Source organism: Nyctereutes procyonoides, unplaced genomic scaffold (genome assembly GCF_905146905.1).
Source record: "Nyctereutes procyonoides isolate TBG_1078 unplaced genomic scaffold, NYPRO_anot_genome, whole genome shotgun sequence".
NCBI classification, from domain to species: Eukaryota; Metazoa; Chordata; class Mammalia; order Carnivora; family Canidae; genus Nyctereutes; species Nyctereutes procyonoides.
The window spans coordinates 4,018,577-4,039,675 of record NW_026575119.1 but is presented as its reverse complement, the minus strand read 5'-3'; the positions used below and the strand labels follow the sequence as shown (position 1 = coordinate 4,039,675).

At 38.2% G+C, this 21,099-nt stretch overlaps 1 protein-coding gene across 5 annotated transcripts in view; it reads right to left on the bottom strand.

Moving 5' to 3' along the window:
- The window catches only part of MKX (mohawk homeobox), a 68,468-nt gene that overhangs the window by 8,371 nt on the left and 38,998 nt on the right, over positions 1 to 21,099 (bottom strand). Inside the window, exon 6 of one of the 5 annotated variants that reach the window (XM_055334458.1) lies at positions 15,061 to 15,152. The exons of the other annotated variants lie outside the window; for them this stretch is intronic. Coding sequence (XP_055190433.1) covers positions 15,061 to 15,152 — 92 coding nt within the window. The remainder of the gene's footprint in view (positions 1 to 15,060; positions 15,153 to 21,099) is intronic. 5 annotated transcript variants of the gene reach the window in all.

Sequence of the window (21,099 nt, the reverse complement as noted above, 5' to 3'; positions counted from 1 at the left end):
ACATTATATGGTCTCATTAATTTGGGGAATATAAAAAATAGTGAAAGGGAATGAAGGGGAAAGGAGAGAAAATGAAAGGGGAAATATCAGAGATGGTGACAGAACATGAGAGACTCCTAACTCTGGGAAATGAACAAGGGGTGGTGGAATGGGAGGTGGGCGGGAGTTGGGGTGACTGGGTGACGGGCACTGAGGGGGGCACGTAACAGGATGAGCACTGGGTGTTATGTTGTATGTTGGCAAATTGAACCCCAATAAAAAGAAATTTTTTAAAAAATTAAAAATAATATAAAAATCATGTACTATGTGTTTCCCTAAATTAAAGTGGAGTGAGTCAGAGCTCCAGACGCTTGACAACTGCATGCCCTCACACTGTGTCAGTTTTCGGGCCATCAATGGAGATAGCCAGGGTTCAGTGTGTTTCTGATCTCAGAGGTCCCATGAGTCCCCAGGACACCAGATCAATTTCTGGAATTATTTACATACTTAGAACAATTGAGATAAAGAATAAGACTCTGGTGAACCAGGCAGATGGAAAACCTCTCTGAAGGTGACAAAAAGCCGACAGCTCTAAATCTACAGGACCTTACTCCAAATGGACAGAGCGATTCCCTGGGGCTCCCTGCTCCTACCTCCACAGTCTCTATCTTTACCTCCCCCATACTAGATCCAGGCGGGGTCACACACATATACATACAGATTGGTTCCACAGTGACTCTACACTTCTTTCCTTTTAAAAATAGCATATGCTGCATGTCTCTAATAAGAAAGTAATACAGGTTCACTGCAGAAAATCTGGGAAAAAGTATAAGACAGAAAGTAAAGGAAATTTAGGGAAAACTAATATAACATTTGGTTCTATGGCTTTCCAAACAGGTTTATATGTCTTTTAAAATGGGGTCATGCTGTACGTTTACTTTTTTCACTAAATTTCTACGTTTGCCTTACACCTTGTTAATAAATGATAATAATCTGCCATTTGGTCTTCCCTGATGTGAAAATGCTTTTTGCCTGTGAAATATAAACAGATTGAAAGAATTCAAAATCCAGCTTCATCCAGTTTAAACTTGAATATTGAGAGACTCAAATGTTATGAGAAGGGGTTATCTTTAGAATAATAATTACTAACTAACATTCATTGGATGCTTATTCTTATGTTAGGCATGATGCCAGGAACTCTAAAATGTTATCTGGTTAGATGCTTACAATAACCCTGTAAAATAGAATCATGGCCCTTCTTTTCAAATGACACTGTAGCGTAGAGGGGTCCAGAAACTCGCAAAGGACTCAGTTTGGCATTGGGGGTGGTGAGTCTTAGCTCCATGTCAGCCAACCTAAAGGTCATGTTTTTAACTACTGCATTCAATTATTCAAGTGGTCTCTATCGATAAAGTCATTTCTATACACTAACAATGAGACTGAAGAAAAAGAAATTAAGGAGTCAATCCCATTTACAAATGCACCCAAAAGCATAAGATACCTACGAATAAACCTAACCAAAGAGGTAAAGGATCTATACCCTAAAAACTACAGAAGCCTTCTGAACGAAATTGAGGAAGACACAAAGAGATGGAAAAACATTCCGTGCTCATGGATTGGCAGAATTAATATTGTGAAAATGTCAATGTTACCCAGGGCAATTTACACGTTTAATGCAACCCCTATCAAAATACCATGGACTTTCTTCAGAGAGTTAGAACAAATTATTTTAAGATTTGTGTGGAATCAGAAAATACCCCGAATAGCCAGGGGAATTTTATTTTATTTTATTTTATTTTATTTTTTTTATTTATTTTTTATTTATTTTTTTTTATAAATTAATTTTTATTGGTGTTCAATTTACCAACATACAGAATAACACCCAGTGCTCATCCCGTCAAGTGTCCCCCTCCGTGCCCGTCACCCATTCACCCCCACCCCCCGCCCTCCTCCCCTTCCACCACCCCTAGTTCGTTTCCCAGAGTTAGGAGTCTTTATGTTCTGTGTGCCAGGGGAATTTTAAAAAAAGAAAACCATATCTGGGGGCATCACAATGCCAGATTTCAGGTTGTACTACAAAGCTGTGGTCATCAAGACAGTGTGGTACTGGCACAAAAACAGACACATAGATCAATGGAACAGAATAGAGAACCCAGAAGTGGACCCTGAACTTTATGGTCAACTAATATTCGATAAAGGAGGAAAGACTATCCTCTGGAAGAAAGACAGTCTCTTCAATAAATGGTGCTGGGAAAATTGGACATCCACATGCAGAGGAATGAAACTAGACCACTCTCTTGCACCATACACAAAGATAAACTCAAAATGGATGAAAGATCTAAATGTGAGACAAGATTCCATCAAAATCCTAGAGGAGAACACAGGCAACACCCTTTTTGAACTTGGCCACAGTAACTTCTTGCAAGATACATCCACGAAGGCAAAAGAAACAAAAGCAAAAATGAACTATTGGGACTTCATCAAGATAAGAAGCTTTTGCACAGCAAAGGATACAGCCAACAAAACTAAAAGACAACCTACAGAATGGGAGAAGATATTTGCAAATGACTGCAAATGTATCAGATAAAGGGCTAGTTTCCAAGATCTATAAAGAACTTATTAAACTCAACACCAAAGAAACAAACAATCCAATCATGAAATGGGCAAAAGACATGAACAGAAATCTCACAGAGGAAGACATAGACATGGCCAACACGCACATGAGAAAATGCTCTGCATCACTTGCCATCAGGGAAATACAAATCAAAACCACAATGAGATACCACCTCACACCAGTGAGAATGGGGAAAATTAACAAGGCAGGAAAACACAAATGTTGGAGAGGATGTGGAGAAAAGGGAACCCTCTTGCACTGTTGGTGGGAATGTGAACTGGTGCAGCCACTCTGGAAAACTGTGTGGAGGTTCCTCAAAGAGTTAAAAATAGACCTGCCCTATGACCCAGCAATTGCACTGTTGGGGATTTACCCCAAAGACAGAGATGCAATGAAATGCCGGGAAAACTGCACCCCGATGTTTCTAGCAGCAATGTCCACAATAGCCAAACTGTGGAAGGAGCCTCGGTGTCCATCGAAAGATGAATGGATAAAGAAGATGTGATCTATGTATACAATGGAATATTACTCAGCCATTAGAAGTGACAAATACCCACCATTTTCTTCAACGTGGATGGAACTGGAGGGTATTACGCTGAGTGAAATAAGTCAATCAGAGAAGGACAAACATTATATGTTCTCATTCATTTGGGGGAATATAAATAATAGTGAAAGGGAATATAAGGGAAGGGAGAAGAAGTGTGTGGGAAATGTCAGAAAGGGAGACAGACCAGAAAGACTCCTAACTCTGGGAAATGAACTAGGGGTGGTGGAAGGGGAGGAGGGCGGGGGGTGGGGGTGAATGGGTGACAACGGGCACTGAGGGGGGCACTTGACGGGATGAGCACTGGGTGTTATTCTGTATGTTGGCAAAGTGAACACCAATAAAAAATAAATTTATTATAAAAAAAATAAAGTCACTTTTGAAGACCATGACAAGGACAAGGCTTAACATGCTATATACTAGAAACCCTACTGAATGACAACCGATTAAAAATCTATTAAGAATCTTTTTTTCCTTTTTGTTAGTATTTTAGACCACAGAGATGCAAAGAGACTTTGTTTCCAGCTTATGATTTAATCTGTAAAAAAAAAAAAAAGTCTATCCAAATCACAGAATAGGGACTCTAAACTCTCTTGAGCTCTCTCCAATGTTTTAATTAGATTGACATTTTAATAGATGTGATATCCTTCTAATCACTCTTCTATTGGCCAGAGTGAATTACTGCTAAATAACTCCTAGACAGCTGTGGCTACATCACTTTTAGAAGAAATTTTTGTGGTTAGCCTCTCTTTGGGGTAGTCAGAGCTTCTGAATGAGTAATGATAAATCATTCTAAGTGATGTTTGCCTCAGCAGGAAGGAAAAAAATACCCAACAACCTGCAACACGTATCTGTTGATGACTGAACTGCTTCTTCCAGATCCACTATGACCAGAAGTGAGTTCTACTTCAAAACTTTAGCATGACAGGAAGAGATTGCAATTGAGCTTGGCGAGTATCAAGGACACTGCTTGCAGAAGAGTTATTGAAGACTGAGTTTCAACAGCCTTGAGACGAGGGAGTTGTGCAAGCTTTCTGAATAGTGAGAATTATAAAATGAAACCCACCTCATCTTCATGGATAGAGTTACAGTTTTTTCCCTTTTGCAATATACTAGCTAAATTATTTATCCTGAGGCCTTAAAGAACGAGTGGCTTCCAAAGTCATTTCAGAGTTTGAAGAAAAATCTTTTCCAAAAATTAAGCCAGTGTTTCCTCCAGCCATGACTTCCACCATCTGGCCATAGATTCTTTTCCTTCCTGCTACCTCTCATGTGGGCTGGCCCCTCACTATGGCTAATGATGCCCAGATGTCCTGGATCCACAGGGTCCCCACCTTCGGCTGCCTGTCAATGCATCATCTCCTCTAACTCCTGCCAGGAAATAAAAATTAGAAACCACAACCCTCTCTTCTGGACCAATAGCAAAGAGCACCCTGGTCAGGGTAGGGTAAGTTGACATCTCAGAGCTTTCAGGGTAGGTTATATTTCCATTAAGAACAACAGAATATCTTTATTTTTCCAGCAGTACCCATGAAGGCACAGACCCCAGCAGTCTGTGTGCAAACCTGTGAAACTGTTGCTTGGCTCCTTATCAGTTAGGGAGTCTAGTCTTGATGGCTTTCCTTGCTATGCAGAGCATAAGAACTTGAGACTAATGGCTCCTTGTTAATTCCAAGTGGTACCTTTGTTATTGTAAAATGCACAGGTATTCTGAGGAATCAAGCTAGGCTGGAGGACTAAAGGTGAAGGAAGTGGGACTTATAATTTGAAAGGAACTTTTCAAATAAGCAGAGTACCACCCATCTGTCATGCTTTAACTTCACTTTCAATCTTTTTCACTAAATATTCTTGATGCTAAATTGTTCTGCGTAATCCCATCTACCAAGATTGCTCCTCTGTGATCTCAAAGGTTCCACCTTTCCAAAGTCTAAGACCTTCAGTTTGAAACTTCACTTTGAAAATGAGAGTGCTGTCTATGGGGAGGAAATTGTTGGTGAGTGACCAGAAAGGGGGTTTGGAAATGTTAAATATTCTCATTTCTGTCCTTAGTTCATCGTTATTAACTACAAGGCTGGTCTAGTGTGAGGCACAGAGACAGTTTAGTGCAGTCGTTGGAGCCCAGACCCTGGAACCAGACAGCAGGAGTTGGACTCTTGCTCTACTACTTACTATCTCAGCTGACCAGCTGCTTGACTTCCTTGTGCTTCAGCTTTCTCACCTATAATGGGTCTAATAGCACAAGACTCATAAACTTCTTTTGAGGACCATATGATTGAATATTTTCTAAAACAGAAGAGAGCTTGAGCACTTACACCAAGCACTATATAAATCCTCATAAAATTAAAAAAAATTAACCTCCTCTCACTTTACTTTTTACATCTAGAATACGGGGTTGAATGTAGTCACCCGTAAAAGAGTATTGTTCAGAGATTTAATAAGAAAACCATTATGTAAGAACAAAATATTTTAACTCTGGGCAAAGTCCATCAGCTCAGATTAATGGATTAAGTGTGCAGAATCTATCATCTTCAAGGACAAAATGATGCTACTTTGTGCCAAACTATCACAACATGCCAAGACAAAGAGGACTGGAGCCACATGAAAGAAGAGCTGCAAACTTGAAGTGTCTAATGGATGTCGTTACTTCATTTTCTCAAGGGGAATATTGGAGATGTTACCCAAAATGTTTCATCCATGAAAGCTACGCTTCCAGCCAAAGTCTCAGAAAATGACTTCCTAACTATGCATGAATAACTCCCTGTGTGTTGCAAGGAGCATTAATTGTTTATAAAAGCACTCCATTTACATGCCAGTTGGGCTACTAGTTTTGAAAACTGGATGGACTTACCAATTCTTAGCTAACCCTTAATTCTGGCCCAAAGTTGACATTGATATTCATCCTCTAAGTTCTTCAGTAGCATAAGAACTCTTTTTCCCGAGATCAATGATATAGCTGCCACACTGCAGTTCTAGAAGGTTGACTTCTCAAATGAATGTGTAGCTGCATAGTGTTAGGCTGTGAAGTATTAATAGGTCTATCTTCAATAAAAAGAAATGGAAAAATATGCATTTGTAATGATCTAGAAACTGGCTGGAGAGTCTGGCTCCATCTATGTATTTTCTTTTTTTTTTCCATCTATGTATTTTCAAGCTCTTCAATATCTCTGAGAAACCATCAAAAAGTATTTTTCCTTTGATATATGAACTGTAGTGTATCTTTGAATTGGCTCACATTTTTGCCATGCTTTTCAAATTCCTCAAATTACCATCTCCAGAAATGGCACTAGAGACTAGGAGACCTTGCTGTTAAACCTGTCTGACTGCATTAACACCAGAAATGACACAATAAAAGAGATGACGTTCACAAACTTCTTGGATCTTTCCGAGGAGTAGCAAATGACAGCTTCTCTACTCACAGTTCATCTGCTGTATTTATTAATAGAAAAGAAACATATTTTAGACATAAGATGAACAGGATTACTAGTCCTTCTACTTTTCAAATACATTTCAACGTTAATACATTTAAAATGTTAAAACTGTACTTGGCATGTCAGTGTTCTATGTTCACACATTTCTACGTTTAAAGGTTCTGCGATTTTCTGCTTTTCATTTCAGAAACAGTCATTTAAAGTCTAAAGTGGAGTAGGGATGGGCTTTGAAATGAAGATTGGGAAGATTTTTGCTGATGGTATTGAAGGGCATGAGAATTTTAAGAAGGAACTAGGCATAAAAGGAAGATAAAATCCTTCTGGTGCCTTGGCTGTGGCTAGAGGTTCAAGAGCACTAGTCTAAAGGTCTTCTGATGTCCCGTTTCAATGAAATCCCACCACCCCACGACCACCCCTCCACCTCTGCCATTTAAATCTTGCCAGAGGTATCCATTCTAAATTTCATCCAGAAATCTACATCCCAACACATTTATTAAATTCCAAAAACATACAGATCCTAATCCACTATTATCACCTAAATTTAGAATACAAGAGATTTATAGGGAAAAAATGGGAAAAATTGCTGCATGGTAATAAGTTGATCTGTTTGAAGGGAAAACAAAAACATTTTATAGATCAAAAAACCATCTTGTTGTATCATAATTTTTTGAAGCGCAAGATATGTCCTGGGACCATAGGAAAACAGCCGACTCACCAGGCATGCAGCCTTGGGCAAGCTATTTATGCACACTGCGTCTAAGTGTCTTTCCCTACAGAATGGGGACAGCAGTAACCCTACTTCCCTGGGTGGCTGTGAGGGTTAAATGAGGTAGTGAGTATTGAACTCTTGGAACAATTCCTGGTCCATAGTAAAGGCTATGGCGTCACGATTCCTGAAGTGAAGAAGCAATGCTGTCACCCTTCACCAGCCACAGGAGCTGCTCCAAGTTCCCTGGAGGTGCTAGCCCTATATGTGCTTTCTGCTATCACACCCTAGCCTCTAACCTGTCTTCTTGAATGCTGTAGAGAGGAGAATAATACACACAGGGAACCTCTCCAAAGGGCAGGCTCCTGGATCCCGTCTCTGAGACTGTGACTCCATAGGTCATAGAGATGCCAGGAATGTGCCTTTGAATGTGTTCCCCAGGTGCTCTAATATATGGCTGCCCAGTGAGAAAAATTGCTGCAGAGCATCACAATATGTGCTGCCGAAGTGAGCACTGCTGCAGAGCATTAGAAGTGGTTGTATTTGGTGCAGGAATTTCTGGGTTTCACTCAAGTGTAGCAGCAAATGTGCAATTTCTTCAGTTTTTCTCAAAAATCATTACGGATTCCTAATGTTCCAACAAAGATTAAATAACAAGGCTGTATTTAACAAACCAAGTTCTTGATTCTATCTTCATGTGAATAGAAGATATAACACTATTGTTGGAAAATATTTTTCAGAAATGGGTGCTCCAGCTTCAGAGATAGTTTTCATTGCCTATTTTTACTGAAATATGAATATAATGCCACTAAAAATGCCTTTTTGGGGGGAGAGATAAAACATTTCACTTTACTTGCATTGCTTTTCCCCAGTTATTACAATTTTTAATATACTATGACATATAATTCAGGGACAGTCATTACAAATACAAACTAGAGAAAAAAGAAACCCAAGATTTTTGCTGTAATATATTACAGAATACTTCGGAATAATCAAATCATCCTCTTTCTTCTAATTGGAACAGTGATGGTAACAATATACTGTTATAAGATCTGTGTTTTCTGTTTTGAAAATAAACATGTTGGCCCAACTGTATATTGCTGTGGTGGTGGGACCTTTTATTTTTGTAACTCTTGTATTTTTTTATCTTTCCTTTGGGAAAATAGGGTGACAGATAGTAATCCACATGGGATGATTAAAAACTAATTATTCAACGTAACACAGATTTTTTTCTTTCTAGGGTAGGATAATATGCTTTTAAAAACTAAAGTAAACTTAGTTTCTGCTGCTCTTAGTAGAATGTTTTATTCACGGCTGCCTCAAAAAGAACAGAGCATTGTTTTATTATACATCAACATAGTGATGAGGTTTTATAAACAGTTTTTGGTTGTTTTTAATGTTATTTTTATAGCAGCCCTGAGACATAACTAGAGCTATATGATCTCTAAAGAGGAACAAGGTTAAGGGTACAGAGGGCGCCTGGGTGACTGAGTTGGTTAAGCATCTGCTTTCAGCCCAGATCCTGATCCCAGGGTCCTGGGATCGAGTTCTGTATTGGGCTCCCTGCTCTGTGGGAAGCGTGCTTCTCTCTCTCCCTCTGCCTGCCACTCCCCTTGCTTGTGCTCTCTGTCCAATAAATAAATAAAGTCTTAAAAGAAAAAAAGGATATAGGGTACAGAACCACTATGCAAAAAGTGGGCTACCACCAAGGCCAAAATCACTGAAATTGAATGCAGTGGAAATGATGTTGAATGTAGCTGTGAAGTAGGATTGAGAGGGTCCTGTCCAGGCCTGTGGGTGGCTTTGCTCTTGAACAAAGGCAAAATGTCAGAGCATCTTCTTGGACCAAAGGACTGCAGTGAACCAAAGTGCAAATGGTGGTCACCTCAAAGTCACCTAATGGTGGATGGATGGGCAGGCTGAGAACAGAGAATGGCCCAGGTGTCTGTGGAAGGGTGAGCTGAGAATGTTCCTTTCCAGAGCATGTAGACCCATCCTGTGCTGAGACCCAACTGCCAATGGCCTACCAAAATTATATATAGTGAATAAAAAGGGTCACTAAAATAATAAAGTTCCATACCACAGCCTTAAGAAATGTAATATTCAGGAAAGGTACTTCTGTGAGCATCACAAGGTATTAAAAATATAGAACTTAAGCATGGAAACAAAGAAATGATAAAGAGAAAGCAAGCACCCATATACATCAAAAAACAAAACAAAACACAACACCAGATCTCAATGACCACCACGGAAGGAGAACAAATATAATATACAGAAAAATTCTTGCACAGCCATTTCATGAAAATTTAGGTACAAAAGAATGGCACGTTTTCATGATTTAAATATATTTAAATGCAAGCAGCTGCCATACATATTGTCTTATATATGTTATGTGCTGTGGTTTGTAAATAAGGCACCTTAAAAATAAAAAAGAAAATATTTATTTTATCATTAAATATTATTTAGAGAAAAGAACAATGAAACTAAAACTTTCTCAAGGCTAAAAGTAGTCATCTGCCATTCCTTATATTTTCTACCTTTTACCATACTTTTTGAGACTTTAGAAAGAAATGTAGCATTTTAACAATCAATAACATAAATCAATTTTAAACAAAAGAGAGAAAGGGAAGGAAAGGCAGGGGGCTGTGCAAAAAGAAAAAGAAAGCAAAAGTTACATTTCCAGAACAAACTAGATCCACTTACCCACATTTTTGTTTCTGGTAATGGAATACACTATATACATTCTCAAAATGATTTAAAAATTAAGTTTTCCAATTCTAAATTCTCTTCAGAATTCTCATCCAGAATTAGATGGTGAATGAGCAATGAGAAAAAGATAGTCATTATTGCCTTGAATCAAAATGATATAAAAGAGTCTGGCTTTCCGGTGGTCATCAAGACAGTGTGGTACTGGTACAAAAACAGACACATAGATCAATGGAACAGAATAGAGAATCCAGAAGTGGACCCTGAACTTTATGGTCAACTAATATTCGATAAAGGAGGAAAGACTATCCACTGGAAGAAAGACAGTCTCTTCAATAAATGGTGCTGGGAAAATTGGACATCCACATGCAGAAGAATGAAACTAGACCACTCTCTTGCACCATACACAAAGATAAACTCAAAATGGATGAAAGATCTAAATGTGAGACAAGATTCCATCAAAATCCTAGAGGAGAACACAGGCAACACCCGTTTAGAACTCAGCCACAGTAACTTCTTGCAAGATACACCCACAAAGGCAAAAGAAACAAAAGCAAAAATGAACTATTGGGACTTCATCAAGATAAGAAGCTTTTGCACAGCAAAGGATACAGTCAACAAAACTAAAAGACAACCTACAGAATGGGAGAAGATATTTGCAAATGATGCATCAGATAAAGGGCTAGTTTCCAAGATCTATAAAGAACTTATTAAACTCAACACCAAAGAAACAAACAATCCAATCACGAAATGGGCAAAAGACATGAAGAGAAATCTCACAGAGGAAGACACAGACCTGGCCAACACGCACATGAGAAAATGCTCTGCATCACTTGCCATCAGGGAAATACAAATCAAAACCACATGAGATACCACCTCACACCAGTGAGAATGGGGAAAATTAACAAGGCAGGAAAACACAAATGTTGGAGAGGATGTGGATAAAGGGGAACCCTCTTACACTGTTGGTGGGAATGTGAACTGGTGCAGCCACTCTGGAAAACTGTGTGGAGGTTCCTCAAAGAGTTAAAAATAGACCTGCCCTATGACCCAGCAATTGCACTGTTGGGGATTTACCCCAAAGATACAAATGCAATGAAACGCCGGGACACCTGCACCCCGATGTTTCTAGCAGCAATGTCCACAATAGCCAAACTGTGGAAGGAGCCTCGGTGTCCATCGAAAGATGAATGGATAAAGAAGATGTGGTTTATGCATACAATGGAATATTACTCAGCCATTAGAAGTGACAAATACCCACCATTTTCTTCAACGTGGATGGAACTGGAGGGTATTATGCTGAGTGAAATAAGTCAATCAGAGAAGGACAAACATTATATGGTCTCATTCATTTGGGGAATATAAAAAATAGTGAAAGGGAATATAAGGGAAGGGAGAAGTGTGTGGGAAATGTCAGAAAGGGAGACAGAACAGAAAGACTCCTAACTCTGGGAAATGAACTAGGGGTGGTGGAAGGGGAGGAGGGCGGGGGGTGGGGGTGAATGGGTGATGAGCACTGAGGGGGGCACTTGATGGGATGAACACTGGGTGTTATTCTGTATGTTGGCAAATTGAACACCAATAAAAAAATAAATTTATTATTAAAAAAAAGAGTCTGGCTTTCATACATAAGAGTAAACAAACTACATATTTTTGTCATGAAAGTACAAAATAATTGCCTTTTTGGGTGGCTGGGGTGGAGAAGGCTAATGACAGCCAGGAAAACCATACATTCCTTCTACTATCCCCAAGCTCTTGTAGGTAAGTTAGGTAAGTGGCCTTCTCCCTTTTTTAATAGGATGTGGTAGTTCTAGTCACTTTTCCACACTCAGGCGGTGGAAGCAAGAAGAGGGATTGGTATTCAAGGGAAGACTAGTTTTTTATCAAAAACAAAGAGCTGGGTAGGCCTCTGCTCCTAGAGAAGTGCCATAGCACCATTGTTCATGACATTTCCTATTGTTTTGGATGTCTATCTACTTAGACACACACCCAGTTAATGCCCAGCATGAATGCACCACTCTTTGTTATGCATACAGTTTGCACATAGGTCCACAGCCAAGAGAGCTGAAGGCATCTACTGAACATAGGAGGAGTAACAATCCTTCTCAGGCCACCCAGAAAGGGAGCTGAACACAAGACATTACAAAACACATATGAAGAAGTGAGCCACTGTTTCAGGCCTCAGGGCAGCAGTTAACTACACAGACCTCAGCATAAGATGAGAACAGGAGGTGAGAAGGTGGAGTTGGCAGGTAAGTCTTTTTAGAAAAAGTATTTCTTTTATTTTCCAACCTTGAAGTATCTGGATACATTATCTAGTTGCTTTTCAGCCTGCTTTAGGAGGCTTATAAAAGCCATTCTATAAAATAATTGTTTATTAGACAACATAACATATTGATTCTTACTCAGACAAGAAGGTGGCCAATAATACTCTCAAAGTGAAAGTAGTAAGGAATCTGTATTTGAGTTGACTTATAAGAGCCTGTAGGAGAAGAATAAAGAAACGAAAGATGAGCAGTAATGAAGAGCCCTTGGTAAAAATACATTTAATTATTCATACAACTAATGATTGTAAAAATAAAAATTGGCAGGGCTAGGAAAAGCAGAAAGTGGACCTAGAAATAGAAAAGAGATTATCTTATACCGAAGAAAAAAGGAAGTAATAGGAGTTGCGTGGGGCAAGTGTTGGAAGCACCTATCAAAAGGTTGCTTTAGAAATGGGAGTCAGAGTTCATGACTAATTGAAGAATTTTTCAAATGGAATTTCAAGCTAATTTTAGAAATATTTGAGGCACAAAGAGAATAACCAATTAGTTACTCAATTCGTCCAGCTGCTTTTAATGGGATTTGTGCCTTTGTTTTGGTTTATCATGAATTGAGCACACCTGTTCTCTGCTAATAGTACAAACTGTGAAGGGTAGACTCACTTAACCACACTTGATTCCCTCAAAAGTAAAGTACACTGGAAAAAGGATAGATTTAGAAGCAGAGAGCTTGGGGTCTGAATCCCAGTTCTGTTGTATATTAGCATGTGGTCTGAGACAAGTTACCTAATCTCTCTAAGCCTCATTTTTTTCATCTGTAAAATAGATACAAAAAATACTGAACAATGAGGACTATTGTAGAAATTAGAAATAAGCACTGTAAGACATAAGGCACGCAGTAATACTCAATACATAGCAGTTATAATTATTCCACAATTGGAAATACTCTGCAGTGGCAGCAACCTTTGGTGAATGTTGAAGATTTATTTTGAAGTGGAGCAGATAAGTAACAGAACAATTTGAAATAGCTTTTGTATTTGAATTATCTAAACTAGGTCAAGGGCAGCCATGTTATGTCTACGATGCTCAAGTGTAGAGAATTCTCACAGGAGCAAGGTTGCATATTATGAAGGCTTCGGTTTTGCAATGTCTTGGAGACTATCACTTCAGTTGCTTGGTAGCCATAATACTCAACATTTGAGGATGGAATCTTTGGTGAGAGTGAGAATGAGCATACCAAGACAAATTACAGGATTATGTCAGCAACTGGTCTTTTGCTGCTCATTTTGGCGTTGGTGCATGTAAGCTCTTGGACCAGTGGCTTATATATATTACCCATGTAATCATATAGGCATGTTGGAGTATTTACTCTTAAATGCTTAGAGAAAGTATTACATGTGAAGACCCTTATTCAAGGTAGACTACAGCACCTAAATTTGAGAAAACAGCTTTGGAAATTCCCAATTCTTATAAGCTACTTCCCTAATATTTGTTATTAAGGATTTCCTATGAAGATATAACTAACTAGTATATCTGTCCTTTTCACAAGGAATAAACTAATGACTTACATCATATTTAAAAGGCCTTAACTGTATCTCTGCTTCATCTTAACTATACTTGAATCCTTAAATTCTTGATTGACTGGAGCAAGAATATATAGATTATTTAAAATACTCTTGATATTTTACAAAGAGACTAATCATTATTAAAAAGTTCTTCCCATTAATGACCAAATGAACAAAATACTTATTTTTCTTGAAATTTTTTTTGCCATCTCTGAATGGTTGACACTTTGATAGAGAATGTACAACTACACTACAGTGAATCTGAAGTTATCCAAGTGAAAACCAAATTATCTTTTTGTACCAAATGTAAAATTATACTTTGTACATATTATTTTATCCCCCTAAATCCCCCCTGCCTTTTGGGGGCATAAGTAAGGGCCAGGTTAAGTGAACACAATTCAGGTGATGATAATGTTTATTGAGTTGCAAGTTGTAAGTGTGCAATTTATCTCATTTCCCTTTTGTGTGCACATATCATTTCCTTCATTTATAATATAGAAATTGAGACTCAGAAAAAATGACTGTCAAGTCCAAGGCCAAGTTGTTAGTAAACACTAGGACTAGTACTAGAAGCCACATCTTTTAAGCACAACAGAATTTGCTCTTCTCCAAGTTGTCTTCATTTACTTTTTCATGAGTCCATGGTTCATACAGCAAACATTTACTGAATGCATCTTATATGCCAGGCACTGTGGTAGGCCCAAGAAATGCAAATTACCAATGGATCTCATCCCTAAGCAACTCACACTTTGATAAATGAATGACAACAGCTCCTTTTGCCAAGTGCTCTGGGAGCAAGGAGGAGGAGGGAGCAAAGGCAGGGGTAGGAGCTGGTGGTCCTGAAAGGAAAAGATATCCCTGAGCAGCAGATAGAGGCCTTGGGCAGCTGCAGCTGCAAGCAGTCTCCTCTATTCACACTAGCATGCCCAGCCAGTGTTATCATTATCTGAGTACCAAGTCCCAGAAAAGATGGGAAAAGGACAGGCCCGGGGAAAGATGAGCAGGAATTACTCAGGTGAAGAAGATGGGGGAAAAGCATTCCAAGGGAAGGGAATGGCTGCTGTATGAAAGCACGATGTCATGACATTATATGGCTCCTTTGGGAGACTCTATTTGGTGTAGCTGAAACGAATGAGGTGGGCGGCAGGGCAGTAGGGAAGTGAACCAAGAGAGATTAGCAGAGGCCAGGCACTGTGGGGTTTATGGTTTTGGGTGCATCCTGCAAGGTACAGGAAGCGAGCGAAGGGTATTTACCAGTGGTATGATCAGATGTGGATCATAGAAAGCTCCCTCTTGCCGTAGTGGAAAACCAGATTGGAGGAGCCAGGTGGGATCATGGCAGGAACCTAAGGCAGAAGTGAAGAGTCCTGGGATTAAGGACGGAACAGTGAGGACGACAAGCCAAGATCTGAGAGATAGGGGGCAGACTTGTTGAATGTCTAGATGGGTGTAGAGATGGGAGTCAGGAGTTTGAGATGTCCCTTAAATTTCTGCCTGGGGTAAATGGATGGACAGTGATAATATCCTCTGAATTAGGGAAGAAAGGGAGAAAAGGAGATGTCCCTTTAGAGGAGGAGGGACATAATGAGTGATTCTGACATGTTGAGTGTATGAGGTGCTTTGAGGACTTTCAAGTGTGGATGCTGGGTTGATGCCATCCTTAACATAGAACACTGTGTTTCTGGATGACTTACAGAAATTTTTTGATATTTTCTACTCAAAGCATTTATTTTAACATGGAAATTCATCAGCATATAGGAAAAGCAGGTATACAAATAAATAAGGATGAGTCTTATATGAATCTAACTACAGAATAATATTTTAGCACATAGATCTAAATATTTTCCCATTTGTTAATATTTTTCAACACGTGATTTAAAAAGTCTAAGATACCAAAGTCTTAAAAGATAAATTATTTAAAAATCTTTATTAGTCACACACCCTTAAAATATCTGCATTTGCTCTGAGAGGGAAATATACACCCAAAGGGTGAAGGAGAAAAAAATAGTTTCCTTAAGTGAAGGAATGGGAAGAACAGAATATCTATCTGGCCACTTGCCAGAGAATATTGAAAAGCTGGACATTTCAAGACAAATCTCCACTAATCCATTTTTTACCAAAGTTCTCACTTAAAATCCACTTTTTGACATGAAATATTTAATAGGAACTTATTTTAGCCACAAAGTACCCTTAAAGAAATGTAATACTGGGCTCCTTAGTAGGCTAAAAGAAGGTATGAGAAGAAACTTGCATTTAAAAAAAGAAAAAAAGGGACTTGGGGAAAGCCTTGACCAGTTAATGAGAGTTTCTATTGAAAACTGAAAGCTAATGACAACACAAAGTTTCTTTGCTATTTAGGACAGATGTTTCTTAAAGAATGGATAAATCAATAAAGTTCATTTTCTATTGGCATCTGGAACCACAATTTTAATCTGTTGAAATGGCACAAAGAACAAAATACAAATAAACACAAAAAGGTTTTCTGTAGAAAGGAGCACCTTTTAATTGGCTTTCACCCTCGCAGTTTATATTAAGCTCCCTAATGGGGAATAAACTCCCTCAGGAAGGTGACTTTTTGTTGGGTGAGTGCATGATGTTCATTTGTCTTGCATCTAAAAATTAGAACATAACAAGCTTCTAATCATCACCTGTTAATTCAAAACAAAATGAATTCTTTTTTTTTTCCATTGAAAGCAGATTGTAGTAAAAAAAGGCAGCATTCTCCAAGGTCATATGCTGTTGGCAAAGCTCAAAAAAACCTTGTAGTCCAACTTGCTTATGTTCAGCTGTGTTTACTTAGACTTAACATGACAAAGTCTGCCTCTGATTATGCTGTGCAGTCATCTGCCCACAGATAAATAGGTATTACACAAACTTTTGGAGAGAATGACATTTGGCCTCCATAATTTTGGAATAATTTACTATGTACCTTCAACTTAAAACACCAAAATGATCCACAATATGTTTTTGGGAATGAAGCATAAATATTTCATTTTACAAAGGGAGCAGTCTCCATGACCTTTATGGATTTTAGGTGATTTACTAACAAAGTATGGTACTGGTTTGGAAGGTGTGGGGTAGCTCTGCAACAGGCAGTTTGAGGCAACATTTATTTCAGTCTTTTCAATAACCATCAAGATTTCAAGGAATTTCTGTAAACAAACTGTCACTTAAAGAAAATAACTTTCCATCATTTTTTGCAACAAGTCTCCAGAACAGAACATGCATATAAAAATAAGAGTTAACTAAATTATTTCCAGAGACTGCATCTTGGAGTAATGTTTACACTATTGGTGGAAAGCAAAAGCTCAATGTTTTACCACCATATCTTACAGTAAATGCAAAATTTTGCTTTTGGAGTAATGTAAACCATTTCCACAGCATACAGTCTGTTCCTGATTACCTAAGAATTGATTCTGGCCCATCATATTTACTTTGCTTGCTGTTGTATTTACATAATAAAGGATACACAGACTTTCCTCTCCAAACTAAGATTGTTTCAAAGGTAGAAGTACTTATTATATTCCCCAGCTATCAATCAAGATTGTTTCAAAGGTGGAAGTACTTATTATATTCCCCAGCTATCAATCAATAAACCAATCAATCAACAGATCTTTACTGTATTTTGCTAACAGCTGGTAATACAGTAGTGAACGAGAGGGAGATGGTTCTGCCTTCCAAAAATTATCTAATGAGAAAAATGATAAATGGAACACGTGCTGTCACTTTCTGGGTTACCTAGTTTAATTTACATAATTATGAAGAGTTTTCCTCCACAGAAATGAATATATTTTCAACCCTGAGTCTTGTTTTATTATTGAATTAACTTAGGAATATAGCCCTTCATTTAGAATGTGGTCTGTCAAGGGAGCCATGAATATTCAGCTGTGCCAGCTCCCTTTACCAGTTCAGGACACATCTGTAAAAAGGTTAGTTTTGACTGATTCATTTAATACTTTCTAGTTTGACCTTTATTCTAATTTACTGAATTTGCTTTGATACACACTCTGTAAAGTGAAATAAGGTAAAGGATGGCACTGCTACTCATCTAGCAACTGCCACTTACATTTAATAAGCAAAGATTTCCAAAAGCCTTTCCCTCTAAAGAACTGAATAGATCTATGTACCTTATGCCACATTCCCCCACTGTTTTCTGACTTTGGGATTCACAAACAATGATTTTAGGAATACACACACACACACACACAACACACATACATATATGCATATGTTTTCAAATGTGTATGCCTTTAAGGTTAGGAAATAAATCCATAACATGTGCTGGAGACTAGTGTCCTGCTCACACCAGTCTCTACAAGAGCATATATGTAGGCCTCATCAGCTTTTTTTTTTTTTAAGATATTACTTAATTATTCAAGAGTGCCACAGAGAGAGAGAGAGAGAGGGGCAAAGACATAGGCAGAGGGAGAAGCAGGCTCCATGCAGGCAGCCCGCTGCAGGACTTAATCCCAGGATTCCAGGATCACAACCTGAGCCAAAGGCAGATGTTCAACTGCTGAGCCACCCAGGCGTTCCAGGCCTCATCAGCTTTCAATGCAAAACTGCATCCACAATCATTCTAGAAAGGGCAGATTCCCCAGATTCGACGTGTAGTCAGAGAACTGAATCCAGGAAAATGAGGGAGTATGAAATTCTCTTCTGAAGCCCAGCCACAGGACCAAGCCACTGATGGAACAGCAAGCCCAGTGAGGAAGGCTGCTGCTCTAGAGAGAAAGAAATTACTTTCACAGCTTGATACCTAGGTCCTATGATAGCTGCCTCAAAGAGGAAGGTAAACGATGTTAGAAAACATGGGGGACGTACAAATGACCACACAGTTTACTTTCTGAGCATGGGAGCTGTGGGGCCAGTTGATATATTAAAGTAATGAAAACCCTTTAAGTTATGCAGCCACTTGCTGGGGGATTTCTTATTAAGGAAAAGTAAATTTGCAAGTCTTATTAGATTGGACCAAGACATAACCCTGCACAAAAACTAGCACAGAAGCTCATTTTAAAAAAGGAATTCGAAAGTCCTATATGTGCAAATTATCTGACATTCAGTCAGGGCTATCAGGTAGCAATATTATGTCTAAGAAAAGAATGGCAGACATCAGTATCTCCACACATGCAGCTTGCCCTCTAAAACACAGAATTTAACACAGAAGAAAATGTTAGCAGATCACTTGACAGGAATTAGTTTGCAGAAGATATGTAGTTGAACCAAACTTATATGGCTCTCTCAATGTTAACCAAAGTTGGAAGAAAAAAAAAGGAAAGCTTTCACAACCAAAAATCTTGAAAAATTTCCTATATTTTCTGGTTTCATTTTTTCCCAGAACTGAAACACCACAAAATAACATCACCTCAGTGCACTCACTTCCAGCTCAGCCAGGAAGTGCTGAGGTACATAAACATTTTTTATTTCACTTTTTTACAAGAAGGTGACCAACATTTTCTTAGCCTTCCAAAAAGCTTCAGGTTTGGAATACATTTTGGTTAAATGTCAGCAAAGGAATTTGCTCATCGTTCAAAAAGCACTTTTTCTTTCCAACTTTGGAATATATGTAGAAACTGTGTTGTGAATGGAATTACCAAAAAGGCTTGGAGCCACAAAGGGAAATCTAGTTTTACAATTCCGAAAAGAGTTGTGTAGGGAAGCCTTCTGTATGGGAGGAAACAGGATGAACAAAGGACATTCATATAGCACAGCTTGTCAAATGCTTTCACAACCATTAGCAACAGCTCTGGGAGGTAGGACATTTTCTCTCCCTCATTTAAAGATATGGAAATAAATCAGAGAAGTTAAATGATTTATCTAATGTTTTTCAGTTAATGGTAGAGAAAAAATATCTGAACCCAGATCTTCAAAGTCTAAGGCCATAACTAGAAGGCACAGATTGAAAACCAAACGCCAGCATTGTGCATACTGGGAAAAAGCTAGAAGTGTTGCCAAGGTCAGAAACAAGAAAAGAATGTGTACCATCATCACTATTATTTAACACTGTATGTAGAGGTACAAGTCAATGCAATAAGCCAGGGAAAGAACTCATGGCAAAAATTTCAGCAGGAGGTAAAAACCATCACTGTTTGCATGTAATATAACTGTATTGCTAGAAAACATAAGAAAGTCTACTAAAAGGCCTACAAAAATAATAAGCAATTTATTGCGGTAGCAGAGTATAACAACATATACAAATCAATGGGATTCTCATATAAAAAGCAACAACCAGTTAGAAAAATGTGATGGAAGAAAGGACTCTACTTACAACAACAAAGCAGCAAAAAGGTAAAATGCCTATGAACAAATTTAACAAGAAATATGCAAGACTTATTTAGAACATTTTAGAACCCTCCTAATGGCAGCAAAAGAAGCTATGGACAGACATATCAAGTTTTTGGATAAGATGATTCTACATGCTAAAAATATCAATTTTCTGTAATTAATTTGGAAATATAACACAATTCCAATAAAACTAACAAAATAGTTCTTTTTAGTAGACAGGTTGATCCTAAAATTAATATGGAAAAACAAGCAACAATAGCTAGAAAAACTGAAAAAGGAAAAATGAGAATAAACACAGCCATATATTAAACATATTCTAAAGGCTCACTAATTAAAACAGTGTGGGACTTTCTAGTAAAAGAGTAAAAAAAAAAGTCAGTAGAGGAGAATAGAGAGATAAGATAGGCTCAGTTTAAAATGTGGTATTCCTGGGGATCCCTGGGTGGCTCAGCGATTTAGAGCCTGCCTTTGGCCCAGGGTGTGATCCTGGAGTCCCGGGTTTGAGTTCCACATCAGGCAACCTGCATGGAGCCTGCTTCTCTCTCTCTCTCTCTCTCTCTCTCTCGTGAACAAATAAAGAGAATCTTTTTAAAAAAAATAAAAATAAAATGTGGTATTCCCATCAGGGAAGAAGGAAAAAGACAAATGGATCAATAAATGGTATTAGGATAACTAAGTAGCTGTATGGGAAAAAAAATTGAGTATTTTTTTCACATTGTATGATACCATATGTCAAATTAAGATGCATTCCTAAAAGATTTAAGGTAAAAATTGAGACCCATAGAAATATTGGAAGAAAACTTGTGACACCCCCTTTAAAGCTGTGAAGGGAGGAAGTTCTATCACTTAAAATCTAGAAGCCATACAGAGACAGATTATTAAATATAATTACAGTTTTTTAAAGACTACATGAGGAAAAAATCAAAATGAAAATAAGAACATATGTAATTAATATAGACAAAATATTTATTACTCACAAGTATCTCCCTACTCCATAAAGTGTTCTTC